A 19,545-nucleotide genomic window follows, 5' to 3' on the forward strand; every position below is an offset into this window, starting at 1 on the left:
TTCCTATAACCAAATAATGTGCAATTTTGGCATTTATCAAACACTCTCATCCCGTTTCATTTCTGTGGGACTGCAAAAAGCAAAGACAGTGTCCTGATTGTAGTTATATTAGGTTTGATCTCCATTAAGTGCAACATCAATTCTGAATTGTCATTAAAAATACCTACCTGTAAGTTTTAGATATTCAAAAGCTTTGCTCAGGTGCTGCTTAAAGCTTGGACCTATCTAATGCTTTATGTTCATACTCCTTGCATAGCTGAAATTCTGTTTCCTCCTAACCTTAAACACACTGATAACAAGGTACTGTTTTTTTTTTTTTTCTGATAGATGAGAACCACCATTCATCTGATATTTGGGATTGAGTGAGGCAGTCAGTGAGAGCAGACAAGAACATGCACATTCATGCTACTTAAAAGAGAGTCTTGGTTCATCAGCCTGTAGGCTGGACAGCAGCAGGTCAATGAGTGAGATTCCCGTTTCTGTACCATCAACCATTTCATGGTATTTAAAGTTGTGGTCCTGAGTTCCAATCCTCAGACAAAAAGAGAAATTAATTCATGTTCCTCGTATCCTGGTTTACTATTATAACCTTGAGTCATATTCAGTAAAAATAGTGTAAGTCTTCTGCTTTAGGCTACCTATTGCTTGTGTGGGTAAATTTATGTGTCATGATGTCAGATAACCTGGACAGGTGGTTCACTGTAAGAAGCAACACTTATCATTTATTTATAGAAACTAGACTGAATCTCAACCAATAGGGATTCTAAAATCCATGAAGTAACTCACAATTTTTTCCATCCACCTAAAATACTAACTTCTGTTTTTGACCATGCATATGAATTAATTTCCCTACTCCTGCCTTTCTCTCCAAGAATTTTTTCCCTCCATGCCTTTCTTCCATCTGAGGTTAGTGTTGTCTAACTGAATCAACAGAAAATAAGTGGAGCACATTTAAACTTGTATGATTTCCATTAGGTTTTGGAGAATTTTCTCAGCACTTTGAAAGCTAGAATTGTGAATCATCATTCAGTACAGAAGCTGGTTGAATTTAGGGATGCTTTCCAAGAACTCAGTTTAAGTTCAGTCTGTTTTTTCCACGTTTATTTTTTTCTTACAAATGTTTCTTCAGCCATAATATGGAGAATGAAGCATGTTCATTTCTTGCACGTAATCTATGAGACAGGTAAACACGATTCCTTTCATCTTAATGACTGCTTCTGATATTTACATTCTATGTTAGACTAATTTTTCTGGTTTTATGAAGGTACTGGGAATGATATTCATCAAATGACTTGGGTTAAAAGTGACCTTAAAGATTATCTAGTTCAGTCATAGAATCACCAAGGTTGGAAAAGACCAAGATCATCCAGTCCAACTATCCACCTACCACTAATATTTCCCTCTAAACCATCTCCCTTAGTACATCTAAATGTTTCCTGAACATCTCCAGGGACTGTGACGTGACCACCTCCCTGGGCAGCTCATTCCAGCAGCTGACTACTCTTACAGAGAAGAAATTTTTCCTAATATCCAACCTGAACCTCCCCTGGTGCAACTTGAGTCCATTCCTTCTAGTCTGGTCCCTAGTTACCTGGAGAAGAGGCTAAACCCCACCTCACCACAGCCTCCTTTCATGTAGTTGTAGAGAGCGATGAGGCCTCCTCTGAGCCTTCTCCAGACTGAACAATCCCAGCTCCCTCAACCGCTCCTCACAAGGCCTGTGCTCCAGACCCCTCACCAGCTTCACTGCCCTCCTCTGAACACGCTCCAGGGCCTTGATATCTTTCTTGTAGTGAGGGACCCAAAACTGAATACAGTACTCAAGGCGCAGCCTCACTAGAGCTGAGGACAAGGGAACAATCACCTACCTCCCTGCTCCTACTGGCAACACTATTTCTGATACAAGCCAGGATGCCTTTGGCCTTCTTGGCCACCTGGGTACACTGCTGGCTTGTGTTTAGCTGAGCATCAACCAGCACCTCCAGGTCCATTTCTCCCACAGAGTCTTCCAGCCATTCTGCCCCAAGCCTGTAGCGTTGCCTGGGGTTGTTGCGGCCAAAGTGCAGGGCCCAGCACTTGGTCTTGTTGAACCTCATCCCACTGGCATCATCCCAGAGATCCAGCCTGTTCAGATCTCTCTGTAGGGCCTTGCTATCCCCAGGCAGATCGACACTTCATCCCAACTTGGTGTCATCTGCAAACTTGCTGAGGGCGCACGCAATCCTCTCATCCAGGTCACCAATAAAGGTAATAAACAGGACAGGCCTCAGTACTGATCCCTGAGGAACACCTCTCAAGAGCGGTCGCCAGCTAGATTTAATTCCATTCACCACCACTCTCTGGGTGTAGAAACTAGTTGTGATAACAAAGATAAACTTCTTTACTAAAGTCAATATATATTTTTATTTTATGCCTGTTTATCAGAATTTTTTTTTTAAAAAACCAAATATTATTCTCTAAGCTATTCAAGATACGGTGTGTTAATATTGTTTTTGGGTGCCCTGTCATCTTGTTTCTCTGACACATTTCAAAGGCAGTGGCAAGATCTACGGGTTCTTTGCAATAATAGCAATGACTTTTTCAAAACTAGCAGCTTTCTGCTGTAGCGAGGGAATGTTCTGCTCATTTAATAACAAAATAAGTTTCATGTGTCCAGAGACTAGTGGGTTCCTTATAATGAACAAAAGCACATCTTGTGTCTTTCAAACGGCTGATTTTTAAAACCTAAGTATTACATAATGGCTAATTTTCTTTCTAGTAGAAAAGAGCATGGTATAAATTATCAGTAATCTTTATGCGGAAAGAAGTTTTCAATGAAAGCATAGCAGGGCATGTTACAGAGTAAGGTAGACTAGTTCCATCCCATAGAATTGCCCGTGAGCTGATCTGCCCATGTGACGCTCCCTGTCACTTCTGTGAGTTGATCTGCCTATTACTGTCATTAGCTAGCCTAGACTAAGGGATCATGTTGAGAAACAATGCTTATGTTCACTTTTATACAAGCTCGATTAAATTTCAACCAGTGAGGATTTTGAAGTCCAGAAAGGAAGTAAAATCAGTCTTTGTGGTCCGATCAGGCGGTGTTTCTTTTGTGAGAAACAGGAGAGGAATCATGCTGTTAAAAAGAATAGGATATTCCTTATACTTCTGAATCATACTTAGTGAAAAATGAGCGGTGAATTTTTGTCTGCTGTTTGCTAAAACAGAATTATATGTGCTGGGAAACAGCTTAATCTACTTGAGGCAAAAGTGAATCTACTGATTTGGAAAAGAAATCTAAAATCTAACACGGTCCAATTAAGATGATTTAAAGGTTAAACCGAACAAATTTCATCTGTCCTTCCCACAAGTACTATCTGCTAAATGAAGAAATTGCACTTGGGAGTTTGTAAGTTGCAATTGTGACTAATTTTAAGCAACTCAAGGCACTGAAAAAAAGAGATTACTTCATTTCTTGGATGCTATAAAAATTATATCTTCAGCAACATTCTTGTACTGCATATAGAGATGTGGTCCATCCAAGGGCAACCCTGCAAAGAAAGAGCTTTCTTTTGGGAGTGTGCTTTGCTTTACAGTTAGATTAGATCCTAAAGTTTAAATTACAGCAAACATGGTAAAAAAAAGTTTATTTTAATTTTCTCCGAATCACTTAGTAGATGTTCAGTCTTTGATTTACCTTCCTTTGACTTTTTTGGTAGTTTCGTTACTGTTCACACACAGTAATTATTCAGCTGATTAATGAATTATGATGCTTATGGGAAAATCTTTCTAGATTAAAAATAGAAATAAAATTGCTTGTTAATTTCGTCTAGCGACAGGTGATGAATATTCCAAAATTAAACTTTAGTCTTAGGTGAAATCAGCACAGTTGCTAAGTTGCTAAAATCCCTGGTACCTGGGGAAGACTGAAAGCTGAAGTCAAGTGTCTACATAGTTCAGTTCGTTGTTAAAATTAAACAGATGTATTTTCTTTCTCTTTCACTCCGGAGAGGAGGCTCATGCTCAGATTGGGTTCTTTTATTTGTTCCCTTTGGGTTGGGAAATCTTTGCATTTTGTGATACTAATATGTGTACTTGCCTGTCCACTATCATAAACTATATTTTTGTTATTTATTCAATTAGAAAAAAGACAGGTATATATATTTTGGTTTTGTTTTGTGAATGCTATCTAGGAAACCTATTCAAATGTTAATTGTACATTACTTGGAAATAAATAATTAGCAACTGTGTATAAAATACTTCAGATATGTAGGTTGCTCGAAAAGTAAAGCCTCCTACTTATTTCCATGGAAACTACAACACATACAAAGAGCACAATAACGCTATACAGTGTTATTATGAGCAAATTCTCAGCTACAAAATGCTATTTTTCAACACAGTGACCACTATTAAATATGCATTTTCATCAGTGATGAACAAGAGCCTGCATGCCATGCTTGTTAAAATCTGCACCTCTGGGGAGGTGACCCATTAATGCCACTGCTGAAATGCACCACCCACCTCCTCACTGTGCTCACATCTGCTGTTTGTTCTCCATAAATGTCCAGCAAATGTCAACATGGGTGCCATTTTCTCCAATCTTTTGCCATGGAGGAATTCAATTCCATCCCTTTTCTTCATAAGCACTTCCATGTCAGATGCCATTTTGTCATACTGTCTTTCTGCTGTCATCTGTTGCATGGCAACAAAATGCCATGGTATGTTGGTGGGAAGGTTCAGCCTCTACTGTTATACCGCCAACATCCACCTTTGACATCACGGGCCAACATAATAAAATAGGAGGCATTACTTTCAGAGCAGCCCTCAAAATTCATTTTCTTAGAATGTACTTTCTAATACTGTTATATTTGAGACATAAATAATCTACTTATTGTTCTACAAATGCGCCCATATATTTCTCTGAAAGAAAGACATGGATTATATTGATTATTACTTATTAATTGGATCAATGGTGAATTTATACTAGGTTTTTATTTTTACTCAGTCTTCCCTAATAGCCTTCATTAAAATCTTCCCTAATAGCCTTTGTTTAAATACTCGTATGCTTGTTGATCTGAGTTGTTTTTTATTAAGTATTCCTTGTGAGTGCATTTACTTGAGATCACATAGAAATTGCATTGAAAGTTGTTTCTTTGGCCTGTTATAGGAAGGCATACAATCTTTGTCTTTGATAAAACTAGGTCAGATTCTAATCTGTAAATATTAAATGGTAGGTAAGGTACAATTGTATCTTTATGTGTAATGTTTATCCTTAATAAATTGTCAGGCGGTTTTTAGAAACGTGAGTACTTCAATGTATGTTCATGTTTCTCCTATTTCCAAAATGGAAACATAGTAATCAATGAAGTCATAAGAATATAAATTGTTTGACTAGTTATGCATCTGATCTATTCTGTTGTGTTCCCAATCTTTAGTTTAAATAATTATATTATTCATTTAATCCTATGGCTTTCAACTGTTTTACGTTACTCATTGTTTTAAACTGCTTGATGGCTTAAGTGAAGTTATCAACCCTCCCAGATCACAGAATCGATGTCTTCCTTATTCATTGGTTTAGTCTGCGTTTACCAAGGATAACGACTTGCTTAACAGAAAAATTAAAAGATCTAACATTTATTTTGGTGTTTTTTTCTTACTCCTTTCCTGAGACAACTTTATTTTACTTATTCTCTGTTCTGTTTCTCTTACTGTCTTATTCTGCATTCATTGTTTAGCAGATAGTACTTCGAAAACTAATTCAATTCCTTAAATTTATTGCCATTTCACAGCAAGATTTCCTTGTGATAAATGTGATAAACCTGATCTTTGCTTGACTGAACAACTCTTAAAATTGTCTTTGCAGGGTGTGGCACTGCAACAGGAGGAGCTGAAGATGAAGGTGAGGCCGAAGCTGGCTGGATTGAAGGTGCTGCCATCCTGCTGTCTGTTATCTGTGTTGTACTTGTCACTGCCTTTAATGACTGGAGCAAGGAGAAGCAGTTTCGTGGACTTCAAAGTCGTATTGAGCAGGAACAGAAATTTACTGTTGTCCGAGGTGGGCAGGTTATCCAAATCCCAGTGGCAGAGATAGTAGTTGGTGACATTGCACAGGTGAAATATGGTAAGTTTTCTCAACTATTTGACTACTTTTTTTCAAGTTTATATATTCCTCTTCTCCCTTTCTAGCAGAATATAGTATTTTCAAGACTCATTCACTGGAACTAATTCAGAAGACAGAATTATTTGGTGTTGTTGTTGTCTGTAGTATGACAATAATTATACTGTTGGGGCAAAAGAATAACTCAGCCCAAGATACTTGTGATAAAATTGCACTTGGTAATAAATTTTGTTTTTGTAATCTTTGCTTTCTTTCCCTGACAAGGACAAAAACTGTTCATGCAGTGGTAATTCTCTTTCATGGAGGATTAGAATACTTGGCCTTTTTTTTTATTATGTCCAGTTATGAATATGAGAAAGTATTTTTAAACACTTTTTTAAGAAATTGTGCCCTTGCGCACACTTAGTAGGCCACTCCAAAACTGTGGATCCTGTAACTCACCAGACTGAGTGGATGGATGCCTTATAATGACATACTGTATGGACCCCCCGCTCCTGCCATCCTCCAGTGAGCAGGAAGACCTTTATAGGAGCTCTGTGTTCTCTTTGTCTGATTCAGCTGGCAAATTCCAGAAAAATGCCTGTTCCATCAGGCATCAAGTCACTCCTGGGCTTAGCTGTGGGCTGCTTGGGAGAGGAAAGGTGTGGGACTTCATGACTGTCTATTAGCTGCTGCTTATTTTCTCATGAAGTCTGGCAGAGAAACCTTATTGTCATGTTAAAAAGGTCATTCCCCTCAGTCAAAGTGATTATTATGTTTATGATATGTTTAAGTGTGATGCATTCTGATTCTTGGGATAGCGTTAAGCAAAACATATTTGCAGTATAAGGGCCCTTCCTGTGGGATTGCAGTCATATGGCTAACATGGACCATTATGGTTTTACTTTCATCTTTGCTTTCATTTTACAATTTAATATAATTATTGTTTCTTTTATTTTTATATTAAAGAGAATGTAGTTATAAGAACACTTACTAAAAAAACTGTGGTTTTCCATTACCATGTTCTTACTGAAAGGTGATCTCCTACCTGCCGATGGGATATTTATTCAAGGAAATGATCTCAAAATTGATGAAAGTTCTTTGACTGGAGAGTCAGACCAAGTCCGCAAATCTGTTGACAAAGATCCAATGCTACTGTCAGGTAAAGTTTCTTCAATTCTTGCTGAGTTTATCTTTTATGCACTGCTTTGTTCATGTTTTGTTTTGATTTGTTTTTCCACACCGTCAAGTTTTGGTAACCCAGATAGAGCTGATCTTTTGAACACAGACACTGACCTTCCCTGCTGTTGATGAGAAACGTGCTCTTGCTTTTTGATTGTATGCAATTACTTCTGATTGTGGCATTTATTTTATGAATTGAGAAAATAATGAAAATTTTTAGATGAAAAAGAAAGCATTATCCTAAGAAGCATAAATTGTTTCAATTCATTGTATACCAGCTTTAATTTAACCAATAAGTCTTAAAGCCTTTTAAAGTCTCTTGAAATGCTTTTTTTATATTTACACTAGAAATAATAGAAAAAGAAACAATAACTGTGCTTAGAAAAAAATGAATACACTGAAACATTCATATTTATGGTCTATAACTGTTGAGATAAGTTCAAGTTATTCATAATATTTACATATTGTAATACAAATAAATCAGTTAAATAAAATGTGGGGTTTTTTGTTCTGTTTTTTGTTTTTTTTTTTAAATTCTAAATGGATCAGTTGATAATAGATTTCAGCTGGAATGTGACTGCAAAATAACCGCCTGCTGGTTTCATAATGATCATCAATATATTATAATCTGAAATAATATTTTCAAGTACATTTAAAGTCATTATTCATGGGAAGACTTCTCTTTCCCATCTGGTTAATGTACTCTCACAAATTCTCGAATTGAATGATATCTTTTTGGATACCCGTAGAGACTGTGGGAAAAACATAAAGGTATTGCTCTGAAAGGCATAAAGGGAAGAGAAAGGGAAAGTAGTTGAGTTAGGAGAATTTTTTTTTCCTTCTCCCCAGAGCTCTTGCTAGAAAGAGGAAAGTTTGTTTTTGTGGTTTTATGGCAGTTAAAATGTGTACTCTTTATATAAAATTTCCTCCTCTATTATGATTACAAAAAAGCTGAAGAATTAATGTGAGATTTTAACAAGAGCTACACAAACCTTTGTTCCATACTTACACTAATGAAATTACCCTCATGCTGTGTTAGAAAATCCTTGAAGTCTATTTGCTTATGAGTAGATTTGATTACTTGAGATTCCGTGATGCAAAATACCACCTTCTTCTGATAGTTTTTATATAAAATATAAAATTATATATAAAATTTTTTTTATAAAATTCGAGTTTTAATAGCAGTGATGCTGGACCTGATATACTCTCTGGAAATAGCTCAGAAATAAAAAAAATGGAAAGCCACCATGTCACATTTATTTCACAATGAGTTTAAAAATTGAATTCCTGTTGTATGTTAGCATAGACCCATATTGTAATAAAAATTGTTAAAGAAAAACAAATAGAGAGACAAAAACTCCTGCAAACAGACCTCAGTTTTTCCTCTTTGCACTTGAAGACATTGTTGAGCTCTCTCCAGCTAGGCCTTCAAATTTAGAAAAAGATGATCAGTCTGATGCTTGCCACTGTCGTCCCTCAGTCATCTGCTGGAAATGAAAACAGTTCAGGTTTGACATGGGAACAGCTGAAGGAAGGTACCATTTGAGTTGCAGCCATACTTTGTTTCTGTGAATCTAAATTTGGTGACAGATTAACACCCTGAATCAGGAAGTGTTATTTTCACTGCTGGCACCTGAAACAAGATTTTTAATATTCTATTGGCTTCAATGACATAATTAAACTAAATGAGTTTCTGTGCTTAATGTCCTGTTTAATCATCCAGATAGTCATTTACTATACTTGAGAAACAATTCTAAGAGAACAAGTGCTGACTAAACCAAATGGTTCATTTCCATCTGTATATAGCTATATTTGGTACCACCTGGGAAGACAAATAGCATTATAAACACTGATATACCTGAAAGCAATCTGCTGTACTTACGTCTAAAACATTGTCCTCCTTTTAGGTCTCTAATAGAGATCTGTACGCATAGTGTAGCATAAGCAACTGTATCAACAGTCATCAGCATTAACAAGGCTGTGATAATGTTAAATTTCTTTGCAGTGAGCATGGTGTGTATCAACCAAAAGGTGAACAACTGTCTGGCAGTCAGCTGCTTTGATTAAAATTGATACACCCTTCAAGTTTTGTACAGTCTGAAATTCAGAGAAATCCATGATTCCTATATACAGAAGTTCTTAATACAAGTCTGGCCTCGGTGTTGCACACAGTGAATTATTTCAGGGTACCACGTGGTAATAGTTAACATTTTAAAAAAATATCTTATAAGGCTGATTGTTTAAAGCTCCTTTGCAGTTATTTAGATTAATTTGATTAAGGTATGAAAGAGTTACAGGGAGCAACTGAAGTGAGACTGACAGAACCTTATGCTATCCTAAGTTTCAGCACTGCACACTTATATCTAAAAGTTCAAAGAAACAAAGAAGAGTCAGCTTATTCAAGAACAAATAAATAAAGAAATCTCTTTGTCATGGCTCTTTGTTAGGGTATGGAAATAGAAAGGAGGCTTGATTAAAGAATCGGGTCAGTTATTGCCTGCAGAAAAATGGTTCTGATTCTGTCTTAATTCTTTGCCAGGAAATATTCAAAGCTAAGCTTCTGCTTTGCGAAGCAGAAGTTTTCAGAATAGAGCATCTAACTTGAAATGTTCCAGATTATTTGGATATGCTGAGATTACGTACAGATGAGTTTCTGCGGTAAAACTTTTTTGTTCGTAGAGAATACTGTGATGGTTATTGCACCTTGTTAGTAACTTCAGTTACCTCTTAATAATTTCAGCAGCTAAATAGCTGTTTAGACATGCAGATAGAGGATTTTTGTTCACCACAAGCTTCCTGGGACTGAGAAGCAGAATAAACACCCCTAACTGGCATGCTCTTTTTTTTCTTATTTTGAACCCAGTTTCTAACCTACGTCACTAGTACTGTTACATTTGAGGGTTTCTGAGAAGTCACACATTTAACTGTATTTTTATCTGAAAATGTCTGTGCTGCAGTGTACCTTCCTTAACTGTGTAATCTAATTATCTCTTTTCTCATAGAACTTTTCTCCTTCGCTTTCTATCTGTGTTCAGTGTTTATCAACTAAATTAAATACTTAGCACATGGAAAAATGTATTTATTAATATTGAAAAACTAGTCTCAAGAGGGAAAGAATTCCATGTAATTGTTCCACATGAAGTTGAAACACATTTAGTGAACAGATTAAGTGAAAAGCATTCATTCATTCCAGAATTCCGCTCACGTTACAGTAGCTGATCAATTTCATAGAACTTGTTTCTCTATTCAAACTAACATAAATGAATTATAGCACCACTTAAATAACAAAGTAGCCAGAGTTAGATGAAAGGAGAATCAGCTTTTCTGCTTAGCTTAGGTACTAAATAAATCTTCCAATAATATTAACACAGTGTAGTCTTCTGATAGATTAGTACTTAGTGCATGTTTTTTTTTACGCACCCTGACTTTTCAGAATTATGATTACAAGACTAAGGAAATGTTTATAAGGTCCAGCAAAGCATTTTAGTCTAAGATTTTTAGACTTTTCCAGCTGTGTGTATGTAAGCTTGGAAATTGGTGGTGGGTACCTCTTTTCTTAATGAAGCTGTTTTTCATGCCCATGCTGTGTTTTTGTTTTTGTTTTAAATATTTATGCACACCTTTGTAATCCAATACAGAAGATTCCTTCAAAATACATGTTTACAAAAGCAAGTTATTAATTAAAAGATATTTTTAAATGGTGGCCTTCCAGGAGGTTCTAAAGCAGTAAGTAAAGTTTCAGCCATTTTTTGTTTTGCTTGAACCTGAACAACCAAGCCTGTTCTAACTCTTAAGGATATGTACTGCTCCTTTGACTTTGGTTGTTTGGGTGGCTGTGGTTTTGCTCTGCCATGTGGAAGGGACAAATTGTATCACAGAAAAGCAATGAACACACAGAGATTTTTTCTTCAGTATATCTGATCAGTAATGGCTTTGTTACTGTTTTGCTTATTTCTGCTGAATTTTTCTTAATGTTGTGTTATTTATGCTCTTAAATTAGGCTTAATGTTGACAGATGTGCTCTCTATTCTGTTTCTGCTTTAATTATTTAGAAAAAGAGATCTTGATGACAAGTATGTAGTGGCATTACTTAGTATGTTGAGGACAACAAATGGATTAATAGTAATAAAAACAAATTTTAAAAAAAAAGGTTATGAGGAGATAATATATACTAATGTTTATCTATTTAATGAACAATGTTCCTTTTTTCACCTTATGAGATTGCTGAATGAAAGAAATCCGTGTAGACAAGGCTTAATCCCATAAAATGCTTTTTTAAGAAAAGAGAACCAATCTTCCCATGTCCATCTAGGTTGAGTAGATGTGAATGACCAATAAGATTCTCCCATCAGAAATCAGTAACATTTTGTAATTGCTCAGTGCAGCAGATACATAACTCAGCTGGTTAAAATCTGTTTTGTGGTGGTTTACAATAAGCCTGTTTGAGGATTCTTCTCTGCGTAGCTATGGTTTCAGGCTTTTTTTTTTGTTGTTGTTAACCTTTTAGTAATTGGCTTTAAGTACAGGTCATAACAGTACATCATTCTTAACTTTAAACTTGTTTTTAAAATACTCAGAGTTATAAGTTTTCCCCAAGATGTTAGATCAAAATACTCGTGACTGTTTCTAGGAAGTTCTTGTTTATGTTTCTGCAACTCATAGCAGAAATTTTCTAAGAGGCCCCTAATATTTGCTTGAATAAAAGCTGTAAATTAGCACTTTCAGTACAATTAAATACGCAGTTTCTTGAAAGGAATGCATAACATATTTAATGCGTGTTCTTTATAATTTCCATATATATATACGTATGCATATGTGTAGATAAATATGTGTGTGTATATATATATAATGCTTATATTCCATATTTTCAGGTACTCACGTCATGGAAGGCTCTGGACGAATGCTTGTAACTGCTGTGGGTGTGAATTCTCAGACGGGCATCATCTTTACTCTGTTAGGTGCTGGAGGAGAAGAAGAAGAAAAGAAAGACAAAAAAGGTAAATCTCTCAACACATACAAATGCTCTCAAGAAAGCTTCTTTTTTTTGTGGCCAGAAATTTCCTCAGTTCTTGACCTAAAAAAGTAACCAACAAATCAATGAAATAAAAAAGTCCCACCAACAAACAAACAAAAAAGATGTTAAAAACTTTTTTGTACCCATTTTTGTCATTGCATGTCACATGGAAAAACAACAAAGGCCGTTAACCAATAACATGTATTGGATAACAAGATGTTTTTCCAGTGTGAAATTGCAGACTCTCAGAATATAATTAAATGCAAGGGAATACATGGGCACACTTCCATGATCATATCTTTTTACATAAAACAAGAATCACCTAAAATTTGCAAAGATTTTGCTCTCTTGCATTTACATCTATGTAGTATTCTTTTTTTAAGAACTCAGAGAAGGAAATTTGAGCTTCAGAAATAAAATAAAGATGTGGCTTTTTACTAACTTGTAATTGTTTAGGCAATTTCCTAAGAATCAGACTAAGAATAGTAAAAGAGAATAAAGTAAATAGCAGTAAAAGTTAACAGAGTTAAGCTTTGGGATCATGTATCAGTAGATAAAGCAAAGACTTCCTCAAACTTTTGATCTTATTATAGTTTGAAGTTATAAGCAATTGCTAATTCGTGGGTTGAACACTAAATAGAAATGTGATTTAATGTGTCCTTTCCAGTCCATACAGTCTTTCTGTAAATTGTTTCTTTCTACTTTCAGAATTTTTTACCATGTTTAGTCTAAGAATATTTTTCCTTCAGACATGAGTAAGGGCCCATTCACATGATTTTGTTAGACATTCCCTCTCTTTTTAGTGCTTTTCACTGTTAATGAAGTAGTTACGGCGTTACTGAATGCTTTACTTGTACCTATCAGACAGAGTTATTCCACCTTTACTATTTTTTTCCATCCTTTAGATTTGTAGCTGAAGATAGGAAGGCCAATGCAAAACTGTTTTTGTGGCCTAAAGTTTCCATTCTGCACATGTGCAGCAAGTGGTTTCACTTTACTCCTTGTTTCTCTGCAGAAATCCCTTTTTATGTGATGAAACACAGAAACGCACAATACCTGGTAGGCATGATAAGTTTGCAGAACTGTAAAAAGAGAAAGACCAAAGCTTCCCAAACTAAAACACTTGTGTGTCAGACTAACTTTGAACAATGTCTTAAGAGTCTAATCTTGCTGTCACTGAAGCAAGACTCCTGGATATAGATGTTCCAAGAGCTGGCAGCATCTGTTTTGGCAGTGTATAAGGATACTGTAGATGGGAAGGAGCAAATTCAGTATCTGCTTGAAAGTAACAGCTGTCTGCCCTGAGGTCCTTGGTTTAGCTATATACTATTTTGCTCAGGACACTAATGATTCTCCAATGTTTCACTGTGGATAGCCTAATGAAAGAGAAATCTGAGATAGCAGAGTAACGCAATGCACTGTGCTCATCACTTACATCCTAGAGATAGAGATTCTCACAGAGATGTGTAAGATCTTTTTATGCAGGCACCTAATCCAACTGCATACAGCTGCATTACCAAGAACGTTCCTCCTCATTTGGTTGTGTTACTAGCAGTTTTGTGCTAGTGCAGAAGAGCGTCTACGCAAAGGTGGTTGCTGCCTGAGGCCCAAACTTAGACCCTTCGCTCTCATATATAAATCTGCAATTCTCTGAAATCCTACCAGCCGTAACTGTTTGCTTCAGTCTTACGTGGGTGTATGTTTTTACTGTTCATTAACATTTTGTAAAAAATCATCATACAGGTGTGAAACAGGAGGATGGACATCAGCTTCCAGGTAGAGTAAGCATTCTACCACATCAGATGAAAGGATGAGGCTTTTAGCCAGCAAGCTTTGGTGCAAATCAGGGTTGAACTAATGATCAAAATAACTGTCTTTTAATCAGTTCAGTTAAATTAAAGAACAATTTCAAATCAACAGGATTGTTCATGGCAAACATTTATATGTGCGCACATTGTTGGTGTTGCAAATCTTAATGTTAAGCTTGAATACTCAGTTAATCTCCACAAGTAAATTACAGTTTATTAAATGCTGAAATGCGTGATTTGCTATTAGCAGTTCGTGCTGTGCTGGTTAGTATGAGTATCCAAATGGAATAAAAAATAAGCATGAGTAACCAAAACAGCGTTGTTATCATCGGAGTAATCATTTGCAATTGAAATTGTCATGAACTGCTTTCACAGGGTGTGTTTTTAAATCCTGTATGCTGTTTATTTTCTTCTCTCAATTTACCATTTGTAAATAAAAGAAAATGATTTTCTTGAACAACAAACCAGTACAGCATGAAGCAGTCATTGTGGGCTAAGTACTGAGGAAGTTCAAGAGTCTTGGTCTGGGCTCGTTATAGGACTTGGGTGTGGTGTTGTGAACAACAGACCAACAGAAACAAAGTAAAATTTATTTTATTATTTACAGAGATTCATCTTCTGTACTCTAGTAGAAAGTCCACAATAAAATAAAACAGTTCCCCATCCACCTGTTGCTTGAGCAGTTTCTCTAATATGCAGATAACTGCTGAAAACAAAATGAGGACTTTCTATTCTGTTACTTTTTTCATTTTACCTCAAAACAGGCGATTATATAATGCCTGTCATTTGAATTTAAAACGTTGTTCTCCACAAAACTATATTTTCCAAGATGCTGTATTTCTTCTTCATTTCGGCATACAGTACGGAAAACTTAACGTTTCTACTCAAATCAGTGTACATTTTTGCTAGGTGATGGCAGGACAAAGATTGGGCCAGCCCGTGTAAAACTAGGCCGTGCCAGAAGTAATGTATTGAAGCATGCAACGTTACATCAAATACAAAATATGTCGCGTTGCATGTACTATGCAGTATGCTGCACGTTTTAAAAATCCTGTTGCATCCCATAAACTCAAGTATTCAAGGGAAATATTTCAACCTTTTTTTAATATTCACAGATCTTTTCTTAATTAAGTAAAAAATTTCATATGAATTTCATACATGGTGTTATGTGTAGTCAGTTCTCACCAACTGTCAACTTTGTTAAATGTCTTTCTTATTTATTTAGTAATTATTTTTCTTTTATATATGAGTTTTTTGCTTTTTATATTGATGTTTTGCTTTTGGCAATTAAGTTCATTAATTTAAAACATTGATTTTGGAGAAAACAAAGCCACAGTATTTCATAAATGTTTTTGCTTTTGTCATGTGCATTTGTTATTATTATTTATTGTTGTTTTTGTTGTTTTTGTTTGTTTTTATCCATTATTATTCGGTAGATTCTTCCCATCCCTCCTCCCACCCTCCTTCAGCTACAGATGGTGCAGCAGGTGCAAATGCCACTGATAATGCAAATGCCAGCTTAGTCAATGGTACGTCAAGAACACCTAGCTTGTTTTATTTGATAGATCTCTCTCCCGACTTTATAAGACTCCTTTTTTCCTCTATGAACTGCACAGATGTTTTATGTGTCTGTCATTACCCTCTGAGTGCTCCTATTCCATAAACCCTGCAGTACCTTATAAGAGATGCCACAAAGATGCTATGAATGAATTATTTCATTCACGTGGAACTAGGCATGGAAGTGGAACAAATAGGAATTCTGATCTCTTTGCTTTTGATTAAAATTGCAATTAAAAGCTTCAGTTAACTAACACTAGTTTCAAAACTTTTGAGTTGCCTGTACTTAAAGTTTCATTGTAAAACTCTTTACGCATTGATCAGCACAGACCTGAAGGAGAACACCATGATGGAGGGATTGTATCATCTTTTCTTTGGATGTGGCACTCTCATAAGTATTCATGAAGTCTTCACGTAGTTTTGAGAAATAGTGCTGGGGTCAGGAATCTGGCTCAGTTTCAACTTGCAGTGTTTTCATAAAAAATTGCTGCTGTCAGCATCTTTTTGAGAAGAGGCCAACTGAAATGGGAAGCATGTGAATATTTGTGCATGCTCTTAGTGATCATCTGCGAGCCAGTTTGCACTGATTAAATATATATATATATATATATATGTAGTCAATTTTGACTGTCTCTTACTACAGCTTCTTGACCCCACTTGTAGCATGCAGGTATTTCAGTCTTTTCTAACAGTATTAAATGGAATTGGTCAGTGTTGGTCTGGAACACTAGTCTTAGAACAGCTGTATTTTTCTATTCATTGAGTACCTTTAGTCTTTACTTGCTATAGAGCCCTTTCCTTCTAGTAGAGCACCAATTACACTGACAAGAGTCATTTTATTTTTCGTCATGTTGATAACAGAAATTTTTCCTTTACAGGTCAGTAGTTGTTGCATTAGGCATGTAAAGCTAGTTTCTGACATAGCAAGTACTAAACAGTTACTAAGATAAACTAGTGGGATAACTTGACAAAATCAGAAAAGATATTAAACCTGCCTACAGGTCCCATCCGTCTCTTATCCCTGGACCATCCTAGTTCCAGCAGCACAATTTCAGGTTTCTTAGAGACTAAGAACCAGGAAATTAATGGGGACTCTTTCATTTTCCTTTATTTATAATTCTTACACGCTTTTTTGTGCGTAAAACAAACACACACACGGAACCGAGTCTTAGCAGATCTCCTCCTTCTGTCCCACTGGATACTGCAGAATTAAATATAGTCTCAGGCCTGCAGTTGCTGAACACTAAGTTAAGCATCTGCCTAAGTGCTTTGCTGGATGAAAACCATTGCTCAGTAAGCTGACGAAATGAGTCTTAATTTATTCTAACCCAGCCTCTCAGTACAATTTAATTGCCTGGCAAATATCTGTTGTGTTTGGTCTAAAAGTCTGAACTTGAAATTGAGTGCCAAAGGATATTAAATCGGTGTGTTAAGTATCTGTGAGACTTTCTATCTTCTCTCCCATTAGAAACAATAGTTACTATCCCTGTTTATCTTAGGGCTATAGTTAGGAAAAGATACATACTCAGTTATTTTCAGTGGAAAGTGTTGACGTCAATAATTCAACAGAGTGTGTTTCTGCTTTTAACTTTCCCATGGTAAGGCAGTTAGATTAATTCTGCAGATCTTTGATCAACATAGAGAGAAGAAACTTTCTGTAAATCAACTTTTCTGACAGTATCTCAGAGAAGAGCTGAGACTGCAAGCGCAGTTGGATCTGAGTGCTTTGAAATTCTCTGGGAAATTGCCCAAGTCTGGTTACTGCTTATATTATGCATTTTTCTAATCAGCAGTGATGATGAGTTAGAGAATACTTAAAAGATACATTGGTAACTCCGAAAGAAATGCCTCCTATTTATTTTCATAGAAACCACGAAAGATACAAAGAGCACAATAATACTCTTTGATGGAGCAAATTCTCAGCTACAAAACGCTATTTTTCAGCATAGTGACCACAATTAGACCCTCTGCTGTCATCTGTCACATGGCAACAAAATGTAATGGAATATTGGTGGGAAGGTTCAACCTCTACTGCCATCCCACCAACATCCACCTTTGACATTCTGGGCCAACTTAATAAAGTAGGAGGCATTACTTTCAGAGCAGCTCTCATAGCTGTGTTTTTGCGGGGTTTTGGAGAAAGAAAAGAATTACATTCTAAGAGAAGGAGAACAAGTTCTTGTAACCGTTTTTTCCTGTCTAGATAAAACTAATTTTTTCAATAATGTCTAAGAATTTTCCCTGAGGTATAACTGGAAATGAGCAGTTTTACCTAATGGCTTATACATCTGTGTAGAACATACCTCCAAGGAACAAAAAATATTATATACTCGAATAAGTGCTTAGCACCGGAAATGCCATTACTTGTTAGCTGAAAATCAACATATCACAATTTAAAATAAATTGATTCATATCCTACTTATGAATATACAGTTGACCCAGAAAAAATACTTTTTATGTGCAGTCCCTGAACTTACAGTAATGAAGTTGTGTAGGCTTCTGACACATGCTGTTGTTGGCTGCCTGCTGTGTAGAAGGAACTGCTACACATTCTGTGGAGTTCTAGTAGTTGAAATCAAAATGTATAATTGTTGGTTGGTCTTATTAGTTTATATATATATATATGCATATCCAACAAATATACTTAGTTCTTAAAAGGATACAAATTTACAGAAAGATGATAATTCATGAAAATTCGTCTAATTTTATAGTATTGTGTTCAGAAAATATAAAATGGTTGTTTTTTTAAAAAAAATATGGGAAGCAGCAACCTCTGTTTATTTGCTGCTTGGTTATTGAAAATTTGATTTGCTTAGAGAAAGCAGTGTTTATCACTGGCCGGCCTTATTCCTAGATCCCTTTGCATAAAAGAATTATCTAAACTTCCTACTTCATACGATGGAATCAGGTTTATTCTTTTGTAGTTAATCTCTGTTACAGTAATGCATGGGCTCATATCATACTTCATGAAAGAATTCCTGATTTTTCACTTCAAATACGTTTGACGTCACTTTCCCCCTGTATATAGTTCTGCAATGTACATCTGCTCTCACTAGTTGCATAATACAACTGAGTTGGCATTAAGAGAGCTGTAACTCATTTCTGCTGCACGATGAGACATCTTGGAAAATCAGTGGGGAATTTTCTTTTTTCTCTCCACCACAGCACACAAAAATAAAACTAGAATAGCTTCTCTGTGTATTTTCAAGCAGCTCCTCCAATGAACAAGTAACTTCCAATACCAGCAGTAGGCGTTTGTTATTTTGTCGTGCTGATCCTTCCTTTGTTAAGGGCTGCAGTAGTAAAAGGGCAGTCTTTCTTTGCTGAGGTTACTTTTTTCAGAGTAAGAAGTTTGGCAGTAATAATGTCATGGGTATGTTCCAGGGAAAGAGATGGAAATTTTCATGAGGTAAAAGCAAAATGCAAACCAGACTTAGGATTCAAGAAATTACAGGGAGTGTGAGGAACCAAATCATGTACTTACCTCTACTGTATTATTTTCTTTACCATAATTACCTATTCTTTGTTATTCTATCTAAATAATTTGAATATAACTAGTTCTAATAACTCACCTTACTCCCCCTAGCAGTCCCTGAAATATTAACCAAAGTGCAGTAGCTACAGAGGTTTAGAATATTTTTCTTAAATAAGTGTGTTTACATTGTTGGTTATGAGTGTCCATTTTTTTGTCCTTGTATATTTAGGTTGCTAGGGTAGATGAATTATTACTGTAATTCATTAAGACAATAATTTCACCTCTATTAAACAACAAATATAGACAATAGTAAAATACTTTGATTCAGAAAGAAAACAGTGTTCTATGCCAGCTGTGAAAGTCTTGGTATTTTTTTAGTTGAAGAATCTTTAATTATACCTCTTTAAGTTTTGAATTGTATTCAGAAAACTGA

At 35.8% G+C, this 19,545-nt stretch overlaps 1 protein-coding gene across 13 annotated transcripts in view; it reads left to right on the plus strand.

Annotated features, from left to right (window-relative positions):
- The window catches only part of ATP2B2 (ATPase plasma membrane Ca2+ transporting 2), a 295,684-nt gene that overhangs the window by 195,437 nt on the left and 80,702 nt on the right, over positions 1 to 19,545 (plus strand). For all 13 annotated transcript variants that reach the window (XR_002442628.1, XM_021409829.1, XM_021409832.1 and 10 more), the window contains 5 exons: positions 5,843 to 6,100; positions 7,113 to 7,238; positions 12,130 to 12,255; positions 14,016 to 14,048; positions 15,517 to 15,609. Coding sequence is in view for 12 of the 13 variants with exons in the window: in XM_021409829.1 (XP_021265504.1) it covers positions 5,843 to 6,100; positions 7,113 to 7,238; positions 12,130 to 12,255; positions 14,016 to 14,048; positions 15,517 to 15,609 (636 nt within the window). In the remaining variant the exon portion in view is untranslated. The remainder of the gene's footprint in view (positions 1 to 5,842; positions 6,101 to 7,112; positions 7,239 to 12,129; positions 12,256 to 14,015; positions 14,049 to 15,516; positions 15,610 to 19,545) is intronic.

Source organism: Numida meleagris, chromosome 11, assembly GCF_002078875.1.
Source record: "Numida meleagris isolate 19003 breed g44 Domestic line chromosome 11, NumMel1.0, whole genome shotgun sequence".
Lineage (NCBI taxonomy): Eukaryota > Metazoa > Chordata > Aves > Galliformes > Numididae > Numida > Numida meleagris.